This window comes from Narcine bancroftii, chromosome 1, assembly GCF_036971445.1.
Source record: "Narcine bancroftii isolate sNarBan1 chromosome 1, sNarBan1.hap1, whole genome shotgun sequence".
In the NCBI taxonomy this organism is placed as follows: Eukaryota; Metazoa; Chordata; class Chondrichthyes; order Torpediniformes; family Narcinidae; genus Narcine; species Narcine bancroftii.
The window spans coordinates 332,348,365-332,372,018 of NC_091469.1; the positions used below are offsets into that span (position 1 = coordinate 332,348,365).

The 23,654-nt window shown below is 43.3% G+C and overlaps 1 protein-coding gene across 13 annotated transcripts in view; it reads left to right on the forward strand.

Moving 5' to 3' along the window:
• The window catches only part of ulk4 (unc-51 like kinase 4), a 655,266-nt gene that overhangs the window by 133,075 nt on the left and 498,537 nt on the right, over window positions 1–23,654 (forward strand). For all 13 annotated transcript variants that reach the window (XR_011348088.1, XM_069908808.1, XM_069908860.1 and 10 more), the window contains exon 17: window positions 8,277–8,355. Coding sequence is in view for 12 of the 13 variants with exons in the window: in XM_069908808.1 (XP_069764909.1) it covers window positions 8,277–8,355 (79 nt within the window). In the remaining variant the exon portion in view is untranslated. The remainder of the gene's footprint in view (window positions 1–8,276; window positions 8,356–23,654) is intronic.

The following is a 23,654-nucleotide window of genomic DNA, read 5'->3' on the forward strand; positions in this document are numbered from 1 at the left end:
TGATCTCGATTGGTTTTATTTGAATAGAGGATTGTGCCATTGTAACAGCAAGGGCAATATATTTTTATGACTGTCTTCAACTTCACAAAACATCCAAAGTTGGTTCCCAGATTAACAAGAGCAAAATATAGTGATATATTATTATATTTATTATAGTTTATAATATATTGTATTAATTATTGTATTCCTATAAATTAATATTAGGGAAGATGACCATTTCTGAAGGTAGACTGCAAGCAAAGAGTACCTTAATTGCTGAAGAGAACATATTCAGGAGTGATTGAGAAATTAGCATAAAGTTGCAGGATTAAAGAGTGTCAAGGACATCAAGATCGATCTTGATCAACTGGGGTGGCATAGTTAGCATAACAGTTAGTGCAATGCAATTACAGTGCGAGCAACACGGGCTCGAATCCGGAGCTGTCTGTAATGAGCTTGTACGTTCTCCCCAAGTCTGTGTGGATTTCCTCTAGGTTCTCTGGATTCTTCCAACTCTCCAAAATTGTACAGAGTTTGTAGGTTAATTAGTGTATTTGGGTGGCCTGGGATCATGGGCAGGAAGGGTTTGTGCTGTGTCTATACATTTTTTTTTAAAGTCAGAATCAGGCTTATTGTCATGAACATGTCTTACAAAATGTGTTGTTTTGCAGCAGTAGTATTGTGCTTTAGAGGTGCAAAAATTTCTATAAATTACAATTCCATAATACAAGATTTAAAAAATAAATTCAGTAAAATAGAAAAATGTGAGCTCGTTTGTAGGTTCATTTTTTATTCAGAAATGTGATGGCAGAGGGGAAGAAGCTGTTTTTGTAATGTGTTCATCATCAGGCTCCTGTGCCTCCTTCCTGATGGTAGCAGTGTGAAGAGGTCATGGCGTGGGTGGTGAGGATTAAACTGAGACCATCATTTATAGTGATTGTAAAATGAATGACATCATACTGGAATGTATGATTCTGAATTGCTACATGATTGGCTGATTGAGGAACCTATACTGTGATTTGATAATAAAACCATATGACATAGGAGCTGAAATAGGTTATTCAGTCCATCGAGTCTGCCTCTCTAACCATGTAGTGATCTATTTTCCCACAACCCCACTGCCCAACTTTCTTCCCATATTCTCTGGCTAATCAAGAACCTATCAATTTTTGACTTTTTTTTTTAGATTATTTTATTGTTGGCTTTTTTACATAAATATACATATCAAAATTTTCCAGATTCAAAATAAATAAATATATATTTATACATCTTTTTTCTTACAAAACAAACAACCCCTTCCCTCCCTCCCTCTTCCCAGTATAAATCCATACTCTGTCAGGGCTTACAATTAGGTTTAAAAAAGAAAATCTCTATTGGGGAGAGGTCACTTATATTTTTATAATAATAGAACCTTTGTGGTGGCGCACTCTCTCATGCTGAACTGGCCCCACATGTAATGCCACGTGGCGGGGCAGCCATGGGAAGATGGCGTCGTTGGGTTCTTCCTGACTCAAACCTACCGCTCAGCGTGTGCCTTGGGCAATGATTATGATGTCACCATGCACGTGGTAACTGAGCCAGTGCTGCCCTTAAAGGGGCGTGCGCTAAATTCAAATAAAACAGTCATTAATGACCCTCAACGTGGTGTCTGTATTCTCTTCAGCTGCTCACAGCACCACATTGGTGACCCCAACAAGCCCAGATGTCTTTCTGTTCTCCGCGACATGGATTTGGTTGAGGTTAATGCTGTGGCAATCAAGCTACCCCCCTTCTGGACCCATCGCCCATGGTTTGGGCAGGCGGAAGCACAATTCCACCTCAGAAACATCTCAGCAGACACCACGATGTTCTACCACGTCGTGGGAGCGCTGGATCAAGAAGCAGCAGCCAGGGTGGACGACCTCATCCATCATCCTCTGGCTGAGGGTAAATAAACCACCCTCAAGAACTTGCTCCTGGGGACATTTGGCCTCACCCCCAGCAACGGGCTTCCAGGCTCTTGCACCTGGACGGGCTTGGGGACCGCAACCCATCAGCGGTAATGGACGAAATGCTGGCCCTGGCAGAGGATCATAAACCTTGTTTCCTCTTCTGCCAGGTTTTCCTCAAACAAATGCCGGAGGATATCCAGCTGCTCCTGGCAGACGAGGATTTTGAAGACCCACGTAAAGTCGCAGCCCAAATGGATGCCCTCTGGCGCACGAAGAGGGAGAACGAGGCAGCCCTCAACCAGGTTTTGCGACCAAAAACCAGCCGACTGCAAGCCGTCCCCAAGCACAAGCCAAAGGAGAGCCGTTCCAACTGGTGCTTTTATCACCAGCGCTGGGGAGCACAAGCCCATAAGTACCGCTAACTCTGCAGCTTCCAGGGAAATAACCAAGGCAGCCGCCATTGATGGCTTCGACGTCTGGCCACATGAACAGCCTCCTTCATGTCACTGATAAATCCACTGGCTGGCGTTTCCTGGTGGACATAGGGGTTGAGCTGAGCATCCTACCACCCACAGCGCTAGAGACTCACACCCAATCTCCCGGTCCAACCTTGTGGGCAGCCAATGGTTCCACCGTCAAGACCTACCAGGGTGCAAATCCAGATCAGCAAAGAAAAATTCCACTGGAGGTTCTCATGTTGGACTCGGTGGGTACCACGCTGTTGGGGGCCGACTTCTGAGGGCTCACAGCTTGCTGGTCGATATGAAGGGCAAGAGGCTGGTCAATGCCCGCATGTTCCACTCCATACGCTTGGAGACTGCGGATGCCTGCAAACCTGAGAACGCCGCCGCCAGGGGTGAGTTCTCAGATATACTCCACGAGTTCCCCACCATTTGGAGCCACGCTTTAATGCCGCCTTGCCCCAGCATGGAGTGTTCCACCACATCGCCACAGAAGACACCCCGTTGTATGTCAAACTCAGATGGCTGCCACCTGAAAAGCTACAACAGGTGAAGGAGGAATTTTCAAGGCTGCAAGTGTTGGGGATTGTCTGGCGTTCGGACAGTGCCTGGGCATCACTGCTCCACATGGTTCCCAAATCGTCTGGGGGCTGGAGACCCTATGGAGACTACCGATGGCTGAACAATGCAACAACACCCAACAGGTACCCGGTCCCTCACATACAAGACTTCTCTGCCAACCTCCACGGCGCGCAAATCTTTTCCAATGTCGACCTAGTGCGGGGATATCACCAGATCCCAGTGCACCCCGGCGACGTGGGAAAGACTGCGATCATCACCCCGTTCGGTCTTTTCGAATTCCTCCAGATACCTTTCAGGTTAAAGAACGCGGCCCAGACATTCCAGCGCCTCATGAACACAGTTGGTAGGGATTTGGACATGTTCATCTACCTAGATGATATCCTCATCACCATTTGCTACCGTGAAGAACACAAGGCTCATCTCCGCACCCTATTTGCCCGGCTGGGGGACTTCGGCCTCATGGACAATGTGGCCAAATGCCAGTTTGTCAAGCAGTCGCTGCAGTTCCTGGGGCACACCATCTCGGTGGCTGGGGCTGCTCCGGCACCGGAGAAGGTGGCGACCGTCCAACATTTCCCCAAACCATTCACCTTTAAAGGCCTGCAGAAGTTTGTGGGGATGGTGAACTTTTACTATCAGTTCATCCCCGGTGCCGCCCGTACCACGTGTCCACTGTGCGCACTGATCGCTGCAAAGGAAAATACTTTATCCTGGTTGGAAGAGGCGGACAAGGCTTTTATGGCAACGAAGGAAGCCCTTGCCAGCACTACGCTGGACCCACGCCCAAAGGCACACACGGCGCTCTCAGTGGACGCCTCAGCCATGGCAGTCGAGGGAGTTCTGGAGTAATGGCTTAATGGACAATGGCACCCACTGCCCTTTTTCAGTAAGCAGCTGCGCCCGCTGGAGCTCAAGTACAGCACATTCGATCGGGAGCTACTGGTGCTGTACTTGGCCATCCACCATTCCATTATTTCCTGAAGGGCAGACCCTTCATGGCCTTCACAGACCACAAGCCCTTCACCCAGGCACTCACGATGGCCAAGGACCCGTAGTCAGCCAGGCAACAGCGCCACCTCTCCTGCATGTCGGAGTTCACCACCGACATCCGGCACAGGACAGGCAAGGACAATGTGGTAGCGGATGCATTCTCGCGCCTGTCCATCAACACTTTCACCCCTCATTGCTTATTGTACTAATTAAAATTTATTTAAATTATTACATAATTGTGTAAGACAATTCCAATGGAATAACAAAATACAATTGCACTGGAAAAGTTAACATGACACTATCAACTGAGAGGGGAAGAAGCTGTTTTTGTAATGTTGTGTTCATCATCAGGCTCCTGCGCCTCCTTCCTGACACCAGATTTTAAATAGTATAGATTTTAAATAGATCTGGCCATGGGCTCAGCTCCACTTACCCATCTGTTCTCCATGACCCTTAAATCCCCTAATAATCAAAAATCTATCTATCTGTGTCTTGAATATATTCAGTGAGGCAGCCTCTACTGCTTCCTTGGGCAAAGAATTCCACAGTTTCTTTATTCTCTGGGAGAAGCAATACCTCCTAATCTCTGTCTTAAATCTACTCCCTTAAATTGTTATGCTACAGTATATCCTGGGGCGACCAAGCCTGCTTATCGTAAGGGCCACACATGATAAGCTTCACATGTTTGAGAGCTACAAAACATGAAAAAGCATTACGTACATATTTTTATTCTTGCATGCACATTTTGATCCAAAGTTTTATATAAATATTGAGAAATATATGTATGTAATAATATATACATGAATGTAGTTTTTAAACTGCTAATTTGTATTGTTTCAAGAATCAAAAAGTACACATATACATATATTTTTGACTCCTATAAATACCTGCATTGTTTGGGGGCATCAAGAGCTCTGCTACGCAGCCCAGACCAGGTGGTAAATCAGCATTTGGGGTACTGGGATTTCTGGAGGGTGGGTAGCTGGGTCGTTCTGGATCACACTTACACTGCTATTTTCACTGCCAACAGCACAGCTATACGCACCGTAATCGCAAGCCACAGTCATTAACACTACCACTGTGAGCACTGGGTCGTATGATTCCTGTCTCAGCCAACATTTTTCCGCAAGCCGTACATTATATGTCAGAGCCACGGGTTTGGCCACCCCTGCCATAATTTTAGTCTCCTCTGCCAATGAAAATAATATCCCTGCTTCCATTATCTATTCCTTTCATACATTTATATATCTCTGTAAGTTCCCTCATCATCCCTCTAAATTTCATTGTCATGAACAAATCACAAAATTCGGTGTTTTGCGGCAGCATCTCTGTATGAACCTTCTTAATACATTATATAAAAAATAATAAAAATAGTAGCGCTTGAAAAGTAGGGCAGTATCTTTGGTTCATTAATTATTCAGGAATCTGATGGCAGAACCTATCCCTGTGTGCTTAAGTGCTCATCTTTAGGCTCCTGTATCTCTTTTCTGATGGTAGCAGAGTGAAGAGAGAATGGCTTGGGTGGTGGGGGACTTTGAGGATAGAGGCTGCTTTTTTAAGACTCCGCCTCGTGTAGACGTCTTCGATAGAGTGAAGTCTGGTGCCTGCGATGTCGCAGGCCAAGTTAACAACTCTCTGGAGTTTATTTTTGTCCTGAGATTTGGCGCCTCCATTCCAGAGAGTGATGCAACCAGCCAGAATGCTCTCCGTGATACAGCTGTAGAAGTTTTTGAGAGTCTTCGATGACATGCGTCTCCTCAAGCACCTCACAAAGTATAGCCGCTGGCGAGCCTTCTTAGTGATTGCATCAACATGGAGGCTCCAGGAGAAACAATACTCAGTTTCTCCTCATAAGATATCTCCTTCATTTCGAGAATCAGTTGGTGAACTACTCTGCACCATCGTCAAACCCTCTATTTCCTTTCTCAAGTAGGGAGTCCAAAGCTGTACACAGTACTCCAGGTTTGGCCTCATCAATACCTTATGCACTTGCAATTCTTAAATTCAATCCCTGGAGCAATGAAGGCCAATAGCTCATTTACCTTCTTGATTACCTTTTACACCCTGCAAGCTAACAATTTTTTGGCACAAGCACTCCCAGGTCTCTGCACAACAGCATGGGGTAATTTTTCAGCATTTAAATGAGTTCAATCTACCATTTTTCTTTGCTAAGTAACACTTAACAACACTTAACAACCATCTGCCAGACCCTTGCCCACTTACTTTATATCTTTCTGCAGACTCTGTGTCCTCCACATAATTTGTTTATCCATTCAATTTTGTGTCATCAGCAAACTTAGTTATGCTCCATCCACTCTATCCCCTCCTCCAAATCATTTATGTTTATTGTGAACAGTTATGGACAAAATACCAATTCCTGTGGCACTTCACTAAGCCTTGCCAACCAGAGAAACACCCATTTATTCCAAATCTCTGCCTTCTATTGGTTAACTATTCTTCTATCCATGACAACACATTACCCCCAACTTAGTGTGAGTTGGTAAGGGTCAGTCATTGAATATAAAAGATGGAAAATCATGTCGAAGCTGATTGTGTCTAAACCTTTGTTCAGCTACATTTGGAGTAATATGTGGAATTCTGGACACTACTGCAGGATGTAAAGGCTTTGGAGAGATGCAGCAGTGTTTCACTAGGATATTGCTTGGATAGAGTGTGTTAACTATGATGAAAGTTTGGATAAACGAGTTTATTTTCTCTGGCATGTTGGAGGCAGAGGGGTGACCAATTGGAAGTTTATAAAATTATAATAGGTATAGGTAGGGTAGTTAGTCAGAGTCTGCATACCAGAGTGGAAATGACAAATACTGAAGGGCACCAGTTTAAGGTGGGAAGGGGAAAGTTTGCAAGGGAAATTAACAATGCAATTTTTTTCACACAGGAAATGAAAGGTAACGTTGTGCAAGGGAAGGTAGTAGAAACAGATATGATAATAACCTTTTGATGATGTTTAGACAGATGCAGACCATATGCAGGCAAATAGGGTGAGTTTAATTTGGCATGGTCAGCATTGACTTTGTGGGCCTTTTCGTGTGCTGTATTGTTTTGTGTGATACAGCTGCTAAGTAGAGCAGAGGAATGCAAGATGGAAATTAATTCAATGGCAATCAGGCTCTTGTACCTCCCCATACTACCATAAACTTCTCTGGGATCACTAAAAGACCTGTCTGCATTGTTGAAACAGCACTTTTTTCTTGCCCTAACAGCAGCTGTGAATACTTACCAGCTCTTTCTGAACTGTGCTAATTTAATGTATGCTTTTGTAGTTTTTTTATGCAAGTACCTGTGTGGCCACAGCAAGTAAGAATTTCAGTGCATATGTACATTATATTGGTGTACAACAATAAACTGTTATCTCAGCGATGAGCTGCAGTGTGAAATTGAGTATATATTTGGTTTGGCCACAGGAGGGCAGTGAGAACTTATTGTTGAGAGGCCTGTGTGATTTTTGCATCAGATGATTTTACCGTGATGATGGCCTTCTCATGAAGAACATTTAAAGATTTATCTTAGAACAGTATGTTTTGTGGCCATTATATAACTCCAATAAAGTTTTCTAAGGATAACAGTCCAGAATGTTGGAACAAATCTAGGCAAGTTGTATGAATAATTGCAATGCACAAACATGCTGGTGAAATTCAGCTGGTCATACAGCATCCAAAGGAATTAAATGGTAATCAAAGTACCTGACAAAGGGCTCAAAAACATTGGATATCTTTTACTTCCTATGGATGCAGCATGAACTGCTGAGTTTCTCCAGCACTTTTGTGTATTTTGCTCGACCGCAGCATCTATGGATTTTATTGATTAACATAAAAATAGTTCCCAGGTTGCTGTAAACTGAACTTTAATACAAATATGTACCAAAGAAATTTTTTTTTTAAAGTACCTCTTCCCTGTTACCAGAATGGTGAAGGAGAAAAAGAAAGGAAATGTCTTCTTTTTGCTCGAAGAAGGGCTCAGGCCAAAACGCTAATTATATATCTTTATGCAAGACCTGCTGAGTTTCCCTAGCATTTTTGTGTATTTACTCCAATAACAGCATCTGATGAAGGGTTTCACTCCAAGAAAGACAGATGTAATTTCTACACTGATTTTATGCCCCTTTTAGGATGCCACAAAGTGCTTCATACAAGGGGAGTGACGCTGGATGTGCAGCAGCCCTTTGAATTCAGCAAAGGCCCAAAAACACAGCATTACTATTTTGACAGTGTTGATAGAGGGAGAAACGTTGGCTTGGTTTTCTGCAAAAGGAAACTGTTGGAATCATCCAATTTGGTTCTTCAATAATTAAACTGTATTCTCTTTGTTTCAGCCGTGCTAAAATGGTTCATCTAATCGGTTTGTTGTCCTGCCACACAACTGAATTGAAAGGTGACATCCCAATAACTGAGGTAAGACCTTACTTTTAAAATCTCAGGTGATGCATCTTTTAATAGACTGGCTCATTTTCGTGATTTAGATCCTATCTGGTATTTATTCTTGGTTCAGATTCAAAGATAGAAGATGCTGGGAAAAACTTAGCAAGTCAAGTTCAAGTTGATTACACCTTTTATTATTCACCACCTTGTATTCTGTCTAGGCATTCTCCAACCAGACAGCATTTACATTGACCTCCAATTTCTGTTAATCCCCTTCCCTGAGTTTCTCTCTTTCCCCATCCCTCTGACTCTTCCAGCTACCCATCCCCTTCCTTTCTCTCTCCTATCAGAGAGCACCCTTCTCCTCCTATCACTTCTCAGGCTTTTTTCTCCTCCACCTTCCTATGACCTCTTACCTGTTAGCCTGTGCCCCTCTCCTTCCCCTTTCCCCACCTTTTTATTCTGGTGCCTGCTGCCTGTTTTTGCTCCTCCCTGACAAAGGGCCCAGGCCTAAAACGTTGGCTACCCTTCATTTCTCCAGCACTTTTGTCTATTTCACTTAACCGCAGCATCTGCAGACTTTCTTGTTTAACTTTGTTATCATCTGTACATATACAACCAGATGAAACAGTGTGTTCTCTGGAACATGGGGCGCTCACATACACATACAATACACATCATATGCTAATCACATAAAAATATGATATAAAATAAATATAAACACTTTGGAATGATTTACTTAGTGACAGGCCACAGGATGTCAGGCAGTATATATGCAAAGAGAAATGACCCATGTATCGGGTCTGCAACCCTTCATCAGAACTGTTGTTTTCGGGTGGGAGAGAGAAGTGTAGGAGAAAGGGGAGTGTCTGTGGAGGATGAGTTGGTAGCTTCAAGGGAATGATTACCAGATCATTAATCAGTTAATGGTGATACTTACCCAACAGGCTCAATTTAAGTGAGGTGGAAAAGAAAAGATCACACAGCATGTAAAAATGCTGGAAGGACCAAGCAGGTTGGGCAGCATATGTGGAAAGTGAAACAGTTAAAGTTTCAGTTGTTGAACACATATAATTTTGTCAGGGTAGCAGCAAAATGTCGGTGAACCCCAGGGACGTTATCTGATGGAGGAACACATGCTGCAGATGGGATGTGATGGCACAGCTGTTTAATTTGCTGCTTGTGTCATTTTAGCATCCTGGGACTTGCAAACCAGGCTGAACAGAGGGAAAAGGATGGCAGGTGGAAATGGTTTTAATGTCCACAGGAAGAAAGGCAGCAAATTCATCGTTGAGTCCACAAGGCCTCAATGTACTAGGACAGAAGATGAGCTGTTGTTCCTAAGCTTACATTGGGTCTCTTTGAAGTGGAGAAGGAGGTCACAGTCGGAAAGATCAGTGTGGGAGGCTGAATTAAAATCACAGGAACTGTAACCTCAAGTTATTCTTGCAGGCTGAGTGCATCTGTTCTGCATGGTGATCACCTGATCTTTGCAAGGTCTCTCCATACAGTGAAGTTAGAATGCAGTAGACTAGATTCAGCTGGAATTAAAGTCTGTATCCCTATCTGGTGGGAAGGGAAGAGGTGAGAGGACAGGTTTTTCACCTCTTGTAGGTGGATGCATGATGCAAAGAGAAATGGAAAGTGGGACAGAAGATCAGAGAAGGGAGTTTAAAAGGGAGTGAATGCTATAAGGGAGGAAGGGGCAAATGTGTCTTGTGGTTGAATCCTGTTGGAACTGCCATTCTAAAGTATGCTCTGTTGAATGCAGGGCTAGTGGGATGTAAGATAACTATTGGGAAGTATTCTTCTTGTTCTGTCTGTAGGAGGAGACATGAGATCTGAGCTGTGGGAATTCTGATTAGTTAGTAGGCTGTACTGATTCAATATGTTTGTGTTCCACCTTGAGGCTGTGATACAGCTCTTGGCATTAAAAGTTAGTGCTTTGCCTGTTCCCATTTGGAGATTTGCCCATATTATTCTTCACTCTATGGGGATCTAGTAACCTATTATGGAAGAAGTAAAGACTGAAGCTGTAAAGGGTTTGGAGAGTGTCAGCATGAATTTACAAAAGGGAAATCATTACTTGATTTTGAATCTAACTTGTGGAATGTGTTGAAGGAGAACTTGTGGCTTTTGTTTATTTAGAATTTAAGATGCTCCTACATAACAAATGGGGGCTGAAAATAAAAGCATGGGTGATCTGAGGTAATAAACTGACGTGATTAAAACTTAATTGACAGTCAGGGAACAGAATAGAAATACATGGGTCTTTTACATGTACATCTGATATGTGCTTAGCCCATTGCTTTAGTCACTATACATCCATGATTGTGTGGCCAGGCACAATTCCAATGCTATCTACAAATTTGCTGATGGCATCACGATTGTTGGCAGAAACACAAACGGCAATGAGGAGGTAGATCAGAAAGATGAGTGGTGTCACACCAACAACCTTGCACTCAACATTAGTAAGACATATATGATAATGGACTTCTGAAGGAGTGCAGGATAACACAATCTGGTCCTCATCGAAGGAGAGGGTCAAGAAAATCAAATTTCTGGGTGTCAGCATCGCCGAGGATCTGTTCTGGAGCCTCCATGTCGATTTGAGGAGATTCGGTATGACACCGAAGACTCTCGAAAATTTATAAGGTGGAGAGCATTCTGGCTAGTTGCTTCACTGCCTGGTACACAGGTGTCAATGCTCAGGACAAGAAAAATTTCCAGAGGGTTGTTAACTCACCTGCGACATCATGGGCACTCGGCTTTACTCCATTGAGGACATCTACAAGAGCTGGTGTCTTAATAAAGCAGCTTCTATCCACAAGGATCCCCGCCAGCCAAGCCATGTCTTCTTCACTCTGCTACCATTGGGGAAAAAGGTACAGGAGGCTAAAGACGAGAACTCAGTGGCTCAAGGGCAGCTTATTCCCATTGCCATGAGATTCCTGAATGATCAGTGAACCAAAGACACTGCCTTACTTTCATGCACTATTTTTAATTTATTTTTGTAAGGTGGTTTATATGAATGTTTGCACTGTGACGCTGCCACAAAAGAATGAATTTTGTTTGTGTCAATAAATTCTGATTCTGATAAATTTGTTGAAACCTTTTGACCAAACACCGATATAGAGCAAAGCAGCAGAAGCAGTTAGCACAACGCTATTTATTAAGCGCCAGTAACCTGGGTTCGATTCTGGAGCTCTCTGTAAAGTGTTTATATTCTCCCCGTGACTGGTGTGGATTTTTTCCAGGTGCTCCGGTTTCCTCCCGCCCTTCAAAACGTATGGGATTGGTAGGTTCATGGGGTGTAATTGGGCGGCACAGATTTCGTGGACCGGAAGGTCCATCTGCTGTGTTGCATTGTTAAAATAATTTTTAAAAAATCATTCCTGGAGAGGATTAGGTGTCACTTTTGTGGTGGTGACATCTACAAACTTTGTGTTGTGTTTGGGTACTGTCAAAAAGATATCAGCTGGAATCCTTTGCTAATGGTTTACACCAGAAGTACTCTGTGATTAGTAAGGGATTACTTAAGGTGGTATGTGAATGGAAAGAAAATGTTTGAAAATCACTGTTTTAATTGTCCCTAATTCACTTGTTATGTCCTTTTTGGATGGAATTGGGAGAAGTGTTGACAAAAATTGTGGGGGTGAACTTCCCTCTAGACCTGGAATTGTGTCTTCTGGGGAATTTGGCAGTTATAAAAGATAACTTCTCCAGAAGTAAATCTAAATTTATTAAAAGTGCATTGTCAATAGCCAGGAATTGTATAGCAGCAACATGGAAATCTAATTCCCTGCTTCATATTGATTGTTGGAACGTGGATGTGCAAAGTTGTATTCCCCTTGAGAAGGTTACTTATAGTCTTAGGAATCGATGTAGTATGTACGTCGAAATTTGGCAACCTTAATTAGATTACTTAAATGCCCAGATTGTATAATTTATTTCGATATTTGTCATTTAGCGTACTCCTTATTAAAAATGCAATACTTTTAAAATGATGTGACTCTGAGATGTCGAACCTTGCTCCTGTTTCTTTTTCTTTTCCATTTTCTTTCTTTTTATCTCCCTCTATTCCCTGCTGACTGTCTCCTTTTCATTTGAATCTGTGGAGGGGCGTTGGGAGAAGAAGGACTCTCCTTTTTTTGGACCTTGTGAGTGTTTTTCTATGATTATATATTCAATGTCTTATTGTTGTTATATTAATTGAGTCCGATATTCTGTATTTTCTTTAAAGTTAAAATATTTTTAAAAATTCACTCATTATATGCACGGTTTTTTAACTCCAAAGGAAATAGGCCAATGACAATTTTTCTCAAGCAAAATATTTCGGTCACAATTGGGTCTAGAGCAGTGATTCTCAACCTTTTTTTCCCCACTCACATACCACTTTAAGTAATCCCCTACTAATCACAGAGTACCTATGGCATTGGGATTACTTAAAGTGGTATGCGAGTGGAAAGAAAATGTTTGAAAACCTCTGGTTTACACAAAAAAACAGGCACAGAAGTTTCCTCTCAGTTCACATCAGCAATATAGTGCTACAGATAGGTCTTGAAAATTTAACGTTCAATGAAGACACAAAATAGTGATTCTGGCTTATCTAAAATAATGAGTGCTTTTCTCAGGCCTATAACTTTAAAAAGAGAAATTATTAAAAAAAACTTTTTTCCTATTTAATTTTTAAATTTTAATTTAGACATACAGCAAGCCAACAGGCCATTTCAGCCCATTAGCCCATGCTTCCCAATTGCACCCAATTAACCTACAGTCCCCAGCATGTTTTGAAAAGTGGGAGTAAGCCAGAACCCCCAATGGAAACCCACACGGACACAGAGAGAACATACAAACTCTTTATAGGCAGCGCAGGATTCTAACCCCAGTCCTGATTGCTGGTGCTGTAACAGTGTTGTGCTAACTGCAGCGCCAGGGGTCGGCAAACCTACTTAACGCAACAGCTACATATGATAAACATGAGATATTTGAGAGCTGCAACAATCATGTAATCACAAGCCATGCCTACTAAAACTCCCATTCCTGTCTCAGCCAACGTATTTCTGTGAGCCACACATTATATGTCAAAGAGCCACGTGTTGTTCGCGAGCCGTGGTTTGGCCACCTCTGCACTCCTATTCAAAATGTTTTAAATTTTTAATTGAAAAATGCAGCTTTTGTCCTGAAGTTTTTGTTGCTTTTCTGAGCTCTCCAAGCACATCATTAATTTGTTTAACCTGGTCAAAAAAATTGTGATCATTTTCCATTCTATAACATAATTGTAAATGTATAATTTCTTTAATTCAAATGCATGCCTTGTTGATAACTAAAGTTCCAGTGCAGTTCTTGTCATAACAAGCAATTCTATAATTATTTAGATAGAGATAGAACAAAATTAAACACCATGGAAGAGCCATCACATCCCAGCACACTCTCTTCTGCCTCCCCCCATTGGGGAGAAGGCTTAAGAGCGTGAAAGCCTGCCAATACAGGCTTAAAAACAGATTCTTCCTGAATAACCCCATAGCAGTACCATCGTGTTGCCCTTGCTTGAAGCTAAGAGGGTGTGGGCGAAGTACTAAGTGAGTACTTTACATCAGTATTCACCAAGGAGAAGGACATGGAGGATGCAATACACAGACGTGCTAGAGAAACTCACCAGGTCATGCAACATGCAAGGCCTGAAGCCTTCGTCAAGACTCTCAATGTTGACAATATTCCTTTACAAAAGGAAAATTGTAATCAAAAGAAATAAATGTAAACAAACTGCAAATAGAGAAAAATATATATTCATTGATAATTACTATAAAATTCCCATAATCCGGAATTCAAGCAACTGGCAGACTCAAGCAAGCAGCAAAAAAACCACAGAAAAAAATAAATTGCTAAAAAAAAGTTTAAAATTGGCGCCCCCTCATGGTTTGTTTGTCAATCCATGCAACACACAATCTCAAGCAACCAGAACATTCACTTATCTGGCATTAACCAATATCCATAAGTGCTGTCACCAAGGGTTTTAAGAGTCCTTAAATGAGTCTCTGAGCCTCTCGTCTAGGGATAGCAACTATTCCTGAACCTGATAGTTGCCACAGGACGTGTACTATGTATACCTCTTTCCTGATGGCAGCAACAATATCAGAGCATGTTCTAGATGGTGTGGATTCATGATGATTGCTGCTGCTCTCTGATGGCAGCACTCCAGATAGATTTTCTCATGGTGAGAAGAGTTTTTCCTGCGATGTCGGTGTCCAATATCTTTGGCAGGGCTTTCCGCTCAGAGGTGTTAGTGCTCCCATACCAGACTGTGAAGTAATCAGTCAGCACACTTTCCACCCCACATCTGCAAAAATTTGCCAAGGTTTCCGATGTTATACCAAACCTCTGAAAACTCCTGAAGACGTAGAGGCACTGATGTGCTTTCTTCACAGTATGTATATTGGATCCAGGAAAGATCCTCTGAGATAATCGCCTCTTTTAAACTGCAGTACCTGGGTAGCTTACAGGGGGATCCTGCCTTCGCAATGACGCAACACGTACTCACTGGAAGTACTACTGGATGTTCAGATGCTAGCTGCCTGGTTACGCACGCATGCAAGCGTTGATGTCACTGGAGTAAGTGGGTCAGCCATTTTCATTTTCAAATTGCCCTTGGACACGACCTAAGTAAGTTTAACTGGGTTCCCTGCCTACCTCTGAGGTAGGTCAGGGACCCAATTGGATTCCAATGAGGTTGACTGGGTCAGACCCTTTCTAACTGCTGTGTAACTGGGGTTCTAACACCATTTTATGCGGCAGTTTGAAAAGGCCTAATAATTCCTAGGAATTTAAATTTGATCACCCTCTCCACTCCTGATGATCCATCAGTGATCACTGGATCATACACTTCTGGTTTTCCTCTCCTTAAGTCTACAATAAGTTCCGTGGGCCTTGGAATTCAGCAAAAGTGGTCACACAATCTGTGTTTGGTTTCCCCACTACAGAGACTGCATTGTCAACACTGAATGCAATAGACTGGATTTGAGGGAGTGCAACACAACCACCCTTCCCCACACTCCCCTCTGTAGCTTAACAATCCTTTTTTGTCTCCTTCGCAGTGCTGAGGAAGTGTCAATCGCTCAGTTTCTCTTCCTATTGATGTGTCCTGATCTGAATATTTCCAGCATTCATTGAATTCATTCATGATCCACTGAATCCATGTCACTATTTACTATTGCATTGATGACTTCCTTTTTTAACTGTCCTCCCTCTCTTTCACCGTTTGCTTATTCTTTTGAAGCATCAATTCTCCTGGAGTAACACAAAAGCTGCAGATGTTCTTGGTCTGCTCAATTATCCTGGAGTGCCCATTCCTGATTACCCATGCACCTGTGATTTCTTTTAATTCACACTCGTTTGCTTCCTGCCATCAACCTGACAAACATGTTACAAGTGCTCCGGACATTCAGGTAGAAGAGCCTAAAATGGTGACTTTCTACAGGTTTCACGACTGATTTGATTTTTACCCACATGCTTGGTTAGATTTTTTTGTTCCTTCCTGGCATTTTCCGCTTTACTGTCTATCATTTTGATGTATTAAAGTTCTCATCAGTTTAAAGCCTTGTCTGCCGAGTAATTGATGTTAGTCCCCAGGAGAGGGTGAGCAAATTTAAGTTTTTGTGAGTCACTCTCTTAAGGCCCCTTCATGCAGTGAAAAAGCCTGAATGTTAAGGTGGAGATTCTCCACCTTTATGTCATGAGACTTACCTCTATGAATGCGCCATGGCCAGCTCCAAGGCGCCGACTGCAATCCCTCTGGGGGAAGGATAATCAGCAGAGCGCTGCACTCCGCTGCCTCACATGAATGTACAGCTGCTGCAAACGGTTGGTCAGGGGCGGGATGATGACATCATGATGACACCCTCAGCCAGTGACTCATCTCCCCTCTCCCTCCCACCCATTTACTCCTCTCCCTCCATGACCCCCTCTGGTCAGGGGCGGCCGGCAGGAGCTTACCAGTTGGGGGCGGTTGGTGGGGGCGTCAAGGCAGGGGCTGTCAGGGCAGTGGGGGCCGTCAAGGCAGGGGCAGTCGCAGGAGTGGCCGGTGCAGGCTGTGACACCTCACCGGACACTTCAGCCTTTGAGGGCACCCCCTGCGGCTCAGAACACAACAAAGCAATGGCCGTCTTCCCTACCCATAATCCCCCATGTAGCTGGAACTGACCTGGGAAACACAGAGCAGTTCTAGCTGCGTGGGGAATTACGGGTAGGGAAGACAGCCATTGCTCTACCGCGTATTTATGATGGGTGGCGCTCCATTGGCTCCAGAGGGCACTACATGAATGCGTCACAGGAGCAACTTTTTAGGGCTGTTCCATGAAAGGTAAGTTTATGTTTTCCCTCTGCACTTATAGCCGGCCTCCAGGTGGAGGCCTGGCAAGAAAGGCCCTTTGGAGGATCTTTCTTAGACTCAACTCAATAATAGCGCTGTGAAGAAAGTGTCTCTACTTGTAAATTACAAAATTCTTAGACACCATGGTGGAAGTAAAAACACAAAATGCTGGAGAAGTTCAGCAGGTCAAATAGTGTCCTTTATGTAGCAAAGGTAAAGATACATAAGCAACATTTTGGGCTTGAGTCCTTCATCAAAGTATGAGGGAATGCTGGCAAGTGTCTGAACTAAAGAGTAGCAGGGGGGAAAGGAGGGAGGGGACAGCATCAATGAGGGAGAGGGGGAATGGTAGGGCTGTGTGGGTAAAGAACTGGAAGGACCAGAAAAGGGGGGAGGGAGAAGAAAAGGCAGGTTTAATGGAAACCTGCTTGCCCTATACTCGAAACTTGGTGCCTGTTTCCATCCTATTTCAATTTATATCTAGCTTTTCCTTTGCTTCAGTTCCATCCCTGGATTAACCACAGAATTTTAGCAACATTTTTGCAGACATCTTGGAGGTGGCTCCTCTCATCTTGCTTTCAGAGAGGACTCCATTCTATTCTCCCAGTTCTCAATCTCCATGATATCAATTTTGATGATCTAACTTTGCACATTATAATGAGCACAAGAACAGATCCTTTAGCCCACAGATTGACAAGGCTCTCTCTCCACTGTGATTTCCCTTGCCTTTGTTTTCCACTCACTCTACCTGGCTGAAGCAAGGGCAGGATTCCCCTTGTCCTGACCTTGCACCCCATCAGGCTCTGAAATTACATTCTCCAAACACCGCCAAACACATCTTCTCTTCCCCACCCTCTTTCAGCATTCTGAAGGGACCATCCTCAGCAATACCACTTTTTGACATCACTTTGCCAGGCAACCGCAGGAGATGCAGCACTTTTTTTTACCTCCTCGCTTTTGCTACCCAAAAATGCATTCTGTTCTTCAAATGAAAGCAGTTAACCCCTTTCACACTGCCAAGTACATGTGGGTTGAACCAGGTAATTTAGTGGGTTTTTATCCAGTAATCAAGCAGTGGGAAACATCCCAACCGGGCAGGGTGAGTTAAAATCAACTAGGCTGTGATTCTTGGGGGCAAGGGTCTGAGCTCGGCCAAGTTAACTCATTAATCGCTCTGTGGCGGTATGAATGGTCTACTTGAATTTACTGGGTAACATTAGTGTGTGCTCGCGTCAGTCTATCAGAGTGCCACGCTGTGAAATATGACTGTTCAGTCGGCTAAGCTGTCAGTGCAGCCAGCGGGGCACTCACAAGATTAATCACAAGATTAATTTTCTTTCTTTTTCAATCTTTGGTTTTAATACATGCAAAATACACAGGTACATATAGTAATAATAAAGTAAGTTAATATCAAGTTACAAGTATCAAGTAACAATAAATAAGGTATATATGAACCCATGTTATTCAATGGAGAAAAGTAAAAGAAAAAAAAACCATATATTCCTAAAGTAATAATCAAGCCCCACTTTATGAGGGTTGCTGGCCAAGTTAAGAAGTCCACTAATAATAATAATTATGGAGACATTATAATGTTTTTTTTAAAAGGTCCCAAAGAGAACAAGATTACTTTTAATGCCTAATATGTAATGCTATGTAAATTGTGGTTACACTCTATTGTTTAGGGAATAATGACAAGTATATCTTATTAAATTCTGCGTGTTTTTTCTCACGGTCTTTTATACATTGAGCACATATGTGTATAAAAGACCGTGGGAAAAAATACGTGTTTTGTTCCTGCTACGAATTCACTGCCCTGCGAGTAATGTAATACGTCACTCATGACATCACAGCTGGAGGCACAACCCCCCCCCCCTTAAAATCCCGAGTTCCTGATGAACCAGGAAATCATGGTGCAGTGGGAAAGGATCCTCAAGTGCAGCATGTCCGATAAGTTTGCCCACTTCCTAGGAGGGATGGTGGTGTGGAAGGGATTATTGCAACGTATCTTTTCTACAATGGAATATCCAAATGCAAATTGGGTGACTTTTGGGCAACACTCCTTTGTTCAATCTGTGACAATTTCTTGGTACTTTAATTCTCCATTCCACTCCCATTCTGACCTATCTATGTTGTTCTATAGAAGTGCAAGGAGGGGCAATCCAATTTAAATTTTTCATTTGTATTACATTACAGTCCTCTAAAGCTCTATATTCAACTCAACTTCAGATTTAAAGAAGAGAATCTGCAGCTGCTGGGGTTGAATGCAATGTACAGAAGTGCTGGAGAAGCTCAGCAGGCCATGCAGCATCCATAGGAAGTAAAGGGTAACCAATATTTCAGGCCTGGTCCTTCGTCAGATGAAAGAAACAACAAGCAGGCGCCTGAATAAAAAGGTGGGGTGAGGGTAGTCAGAGAGGATGGAGGAAGGGCAAGGAGAGGAGCATTTTTTTATTCAAGTGTCTGCCTGGTTTTCTTTATACCTGACGTAGGGCCCAGGCCCAAAATGTTGTTTACCCTCTACTTCCTCTGGAGGCTGTGTGAGCTGCTGTATTTCTCCAGCACGTTTGTATGCAACAACTTCACAATGGAGGAGTACCGTAGAGAAACACCAAAAGTGTCCATTCTGAAATATTGAATATCAATCGAAGATCATTTCTATCCACGATGTTGCCTGAACCACCAAGAACATCAGCTTCTCTCTGTCATTAGCAAGTGTCCATCTCTTGGGTGACACTAAAAGTAATTGTGTCCTTCGTCCACCTGGTCATTGTGGTGATACACCACTAGCCCACTGCAGGGGGCGACCTGTGTACCTGCAGAAGAGCACTGGAGGACAAGGCAACACCTGGCTGGCTGTCAATCAGCCGACATGAATGGACCAAGCCCCACCCAGTCGGCTGCCAAACACCCTCCGGGATATAAGCTACATCTGGCCCGTTGACGTCAATCTTAGAGCTTTGCACAGTACTCTCACAGCCAGCTCTGTGGAAGTTGATGTAGAATAAAGCCTGTTGAACAGTTTCCCGTTCTACTCACTTTACATCTATGACTATGTGGCTCGGTACAACAATAAAACCATCTACAAATTTGCTGATGATACCACAGTAGTTTGTGGTATAAAGAAAGGCAATGAGTCAGCGTTCAGGAGCAAGATTGAAAATTTGGCTGAATGATGCACCAACAACAACCAAAACTAAGGAGCTGATTATTGTCTTTAGGGAGGGAAAACCAGAGGTGTTCGATCCAGTAACCATTGGGGATCAGAAGTGGAAAGGGTGAGCAAATTTAAGTTCTTGGAAGTCACTATCTTGGAGGATCTTTCATGGACCCAACACATCAGTGCCTCTACTTCCTCAGGAGTTTGAACAGGTTTGACACCAGAAACCCTGGCAAATTTCTACCGAGGTGTGGTGGAAAATGTGTTGACCGGTCTTGTATGGGGACACCAATACCACTTAGCACATGCTCTGTTCTCACTGCTGCCATCAGGAAAGAGGTATAGGTGCCACAAGACTCACACCATCAAATTCAGAACAGCTGCTACCCCTTCAGCATCAGAGTCCTCAACAACAAACTCAATCAGGGACTCATTTAAGGACTCTTGTGCACTTTATTGATTTTTTAAAAAAATTCTCTCTGTCTGGCACAATCGGTTTACATTCATTATTTGTTTGCATGTGTACATTGTGAACATTTTTTTACATTATCAATAAGTGTTAACTCTGCGCCTCAAAAAAAAATCTTGTTTGTGATGTTATGTATGTACTCTGATAATAAATTTGAAATCTGAATTGCCAAGTCCCATTGACCTGTACCCGGATCACATCCCTCCAGATCCTTCCCATCCATGAACCTATCAAAAATTTTCTTAAATGTCAAAATCAAGCCTGCATTCACCACTTCAGCTGACAGCTTGTTGCATACTCTCACCACTCTCTGCATAAAGAAGTTTCCTCTTATGTCCTTTAGTTCTTGTCCTTTCTGAACTCTGTGGAGAGTATAGATAAAGTAGATGGGGGAGGGGGTTGTGTGTGAATGTTTGAGCTGCCTTCGCAACTCTCTGGTTTTGTGTAGCAGAGCAGTTCTGAGAGGAGTTAGAGTAAAGTCAGCAGGTGCTGTGACTGTTGTTCTATATGTAAATGTGCTGGAGAAAGTCAGCAGGTCACTCAGCATCTAGAGGAAGTAAAAGGCAACCAACATTTCAGGCCTGGGCCCTTTCTCAAGGTATGACCAAAAACCAGGCAGGCGCCTGAATAAAAAGGTTTGCAGAGGAGAGGAAGGGGCAGGGAGAGGACTACAGACTTACACATGATATGTCAGTCATAGGTGAATTTGCAGTACAACCTGACAGGATACTTTGGTGAATTTGCCGAAATTGCAGATGGACATGGAAGAACATGTTGTAAAGCAGAGACATAGAGGTGCAAGGCGTAACTCAGGTAGGCAGGATGGTGGGGAAGGCTTTTGATACACTTGTCTTCATCAGTCAAGGCACTGAATAGAGGAGCAGGGAAGTCGAGTTATAATTGTACAAGACATTGGAGGATCACTCTGTGTTGTTCTGGTCATCTAGCTATATGAAGGATGTCATTAAGCTGGAAAAGATGCATGAAAGAGTCACAATGATATTAATATGACTGGAGGGCTTGTATTATGAGGAGATAGGATAGGCTGAGGCTTTTATTCCTAAAGCATTAGAGGCTGAAAGGGGACCTTCTGAAGGTCTATAAAATCAGGAGGGCATGGATAAGGTGAATGGTCACAGTCCTTTTCCCAAGAGAGAGGAGTCTAAAACTGGAGGCCATAGTTGTAAGGTGACAGTGGAAGTGGTCAAGGCAGGGACAATTTTAATATGAAAAAGACATTTAGACAGATACATGAATAGAAAAAGTTTCGAAGTATTTGAGGTGAATGCAGGCGAAGGGGCAGGCAACTTGGGTAGCAACTTGGCTGTCATAGATGAGTTGGGCTGAAAGTCTATTTTCCTGCAACATAACTCAATGACTCTGTTGCTTGCGTAGAAGCATTACCATTGTGAGGACCTCACCGGAGCTTCAGAGTTGTTGGTCTCTGCAGGCCCTGGAGTCTCTGGGAGTTTCCCAGGGACTAATGAAGCTAAGGCTTCTGGGAGCTGCGTTATTTCCGGTGTCATATGGTGTGGGGAGTGCGTGTATCTCGGATATTTAAAGGACTGTAAGAATGCCATTAAACTAGTCCACTTATCAGCTCGTAGTGTCTCTTCTTTATTGCTTCTCTGGCCGCTACAGTGTTGTCCCACCACATTGGTGACCTCGATGGACCAAATGACATTTTGGTCCTCACTGTGGATGCTTAGAATGTCGTTGCACTCAAACTTCCAGTAGTTTGGACCTCACAGCCACTGGTCTGGTTCGAGCAAGTCGAGACCCGATTCCATCTGAGCCAGATGACTGCTGACGCAACAAAGTACTATTATGTCGTTGCAACCCTGGACCAAGACGCTGTGGGGTGCATTGTTGATTTCTTACACCAGCGTCCAGCCAACAACAGGTATGAAGCCATCAAAGTCGTGCTCATATGTATTTTAGGCCTTTCCCGACGCAACAGGGCAGCACGACTTTTCCATATGGACGACCTGGGTGACACACCTAATGAATGAGGTGCTGGCACTCATGGATGGACACAGGCTCTGTCTGCTTTTCAAGCAGCCTTTTTTTTTACAGACAATGAATTTAATGACCCCTGTCATCTAGCAGCCCATGCTGATGAGTTTTAGCATGCTAATCAGCATGGAGGACTTTTGGTTGGGTGCATAGAGATGCCTCAGCAAAGGACACAAACTCTGCTCACTCTAGATAGCAGTGCGTCATCAGACTTGACCGGACACAGCGCAGACAGTGCAGTGGTGCTTTTACCATCAGAGATGGGGAGCTGAAGCCCACCACCACCATCCCCACTGCACACATCCAGGAAACGCCAAGCCTGTCCATCGGTAGTGGCCATGGCGGCCAGCCACAAGGACAACCTCCTTTTCCTCTGGGGTTGACACTCAGGCTGTTGGTTCTTACTTGACACTTGCGCTGAGGTTAGTGTGTTCCCCTCCTCTGGCCCAGATACACATCCAGAAAAGAGGAGCCCTCCCCTCACAGCCACCAACAACAGCAGCATCCAAACGTACAGGTCACAGACAATTCCATTCAATTACAGCTCGACATGGTTCAGCTGGTCCTTCACTATTGCTGATGTATCATGGCCACGCCTGGGAGCTGATTTTTTTTTTGTGAGCACACTGCCTCCTAATAGATCTCAAAGGTCACCGTCGAGTTAATTTGAAGACTTTTGAGCCCCTTGCCCTGCTCCCCACAGCATTGCCCACACCTCACCTTGACTTAATGACACTCTTGGAATTTCCCAGCATTATTACTCCACAGTTCATGATGACCCAACTGAAACATGGAGTACAGCACCACATTCTGACTGATGGACGTCCCATGCATGCACGAGTGCGCACAGGCTGCGTCTGGATAAACTGCAGTTGGCTAAAGACAAATTCGAAGCTTGGAGGAAATGGAGATTGTTTGCCGCACCGACAGACCTTGGGCATCACTGCTGCATATGATACCTAAGGTTTCTATAGGGTGGAGACCTTGTGGGGTCTGTAAAGGTTAAAACATTGAGTTTTTGATTTGTAGTTAATTTTTGACTATCCCTTTAAGAAAGATTGTTGTTTGTAGTGTTACCATAGTGTCTATGACATCACATGTAGTATCTGGGTGTGCAGAGGGCTTGCTTTCATTCCTTGAAAAACCATGGAGGAGATGTAAGCGTCAAGATATTTTTCTTTGAATTCATTTTATTTCATCTTATTTCATTTTAATCATGTTAATTTTGGTGTAACTGTTTAAAGAAGAATATTGTTATCATTATACTGTATGCTTTATTTACTCAAGTTATGAAAATCTTAATACGAAGTTATGCAAAATAT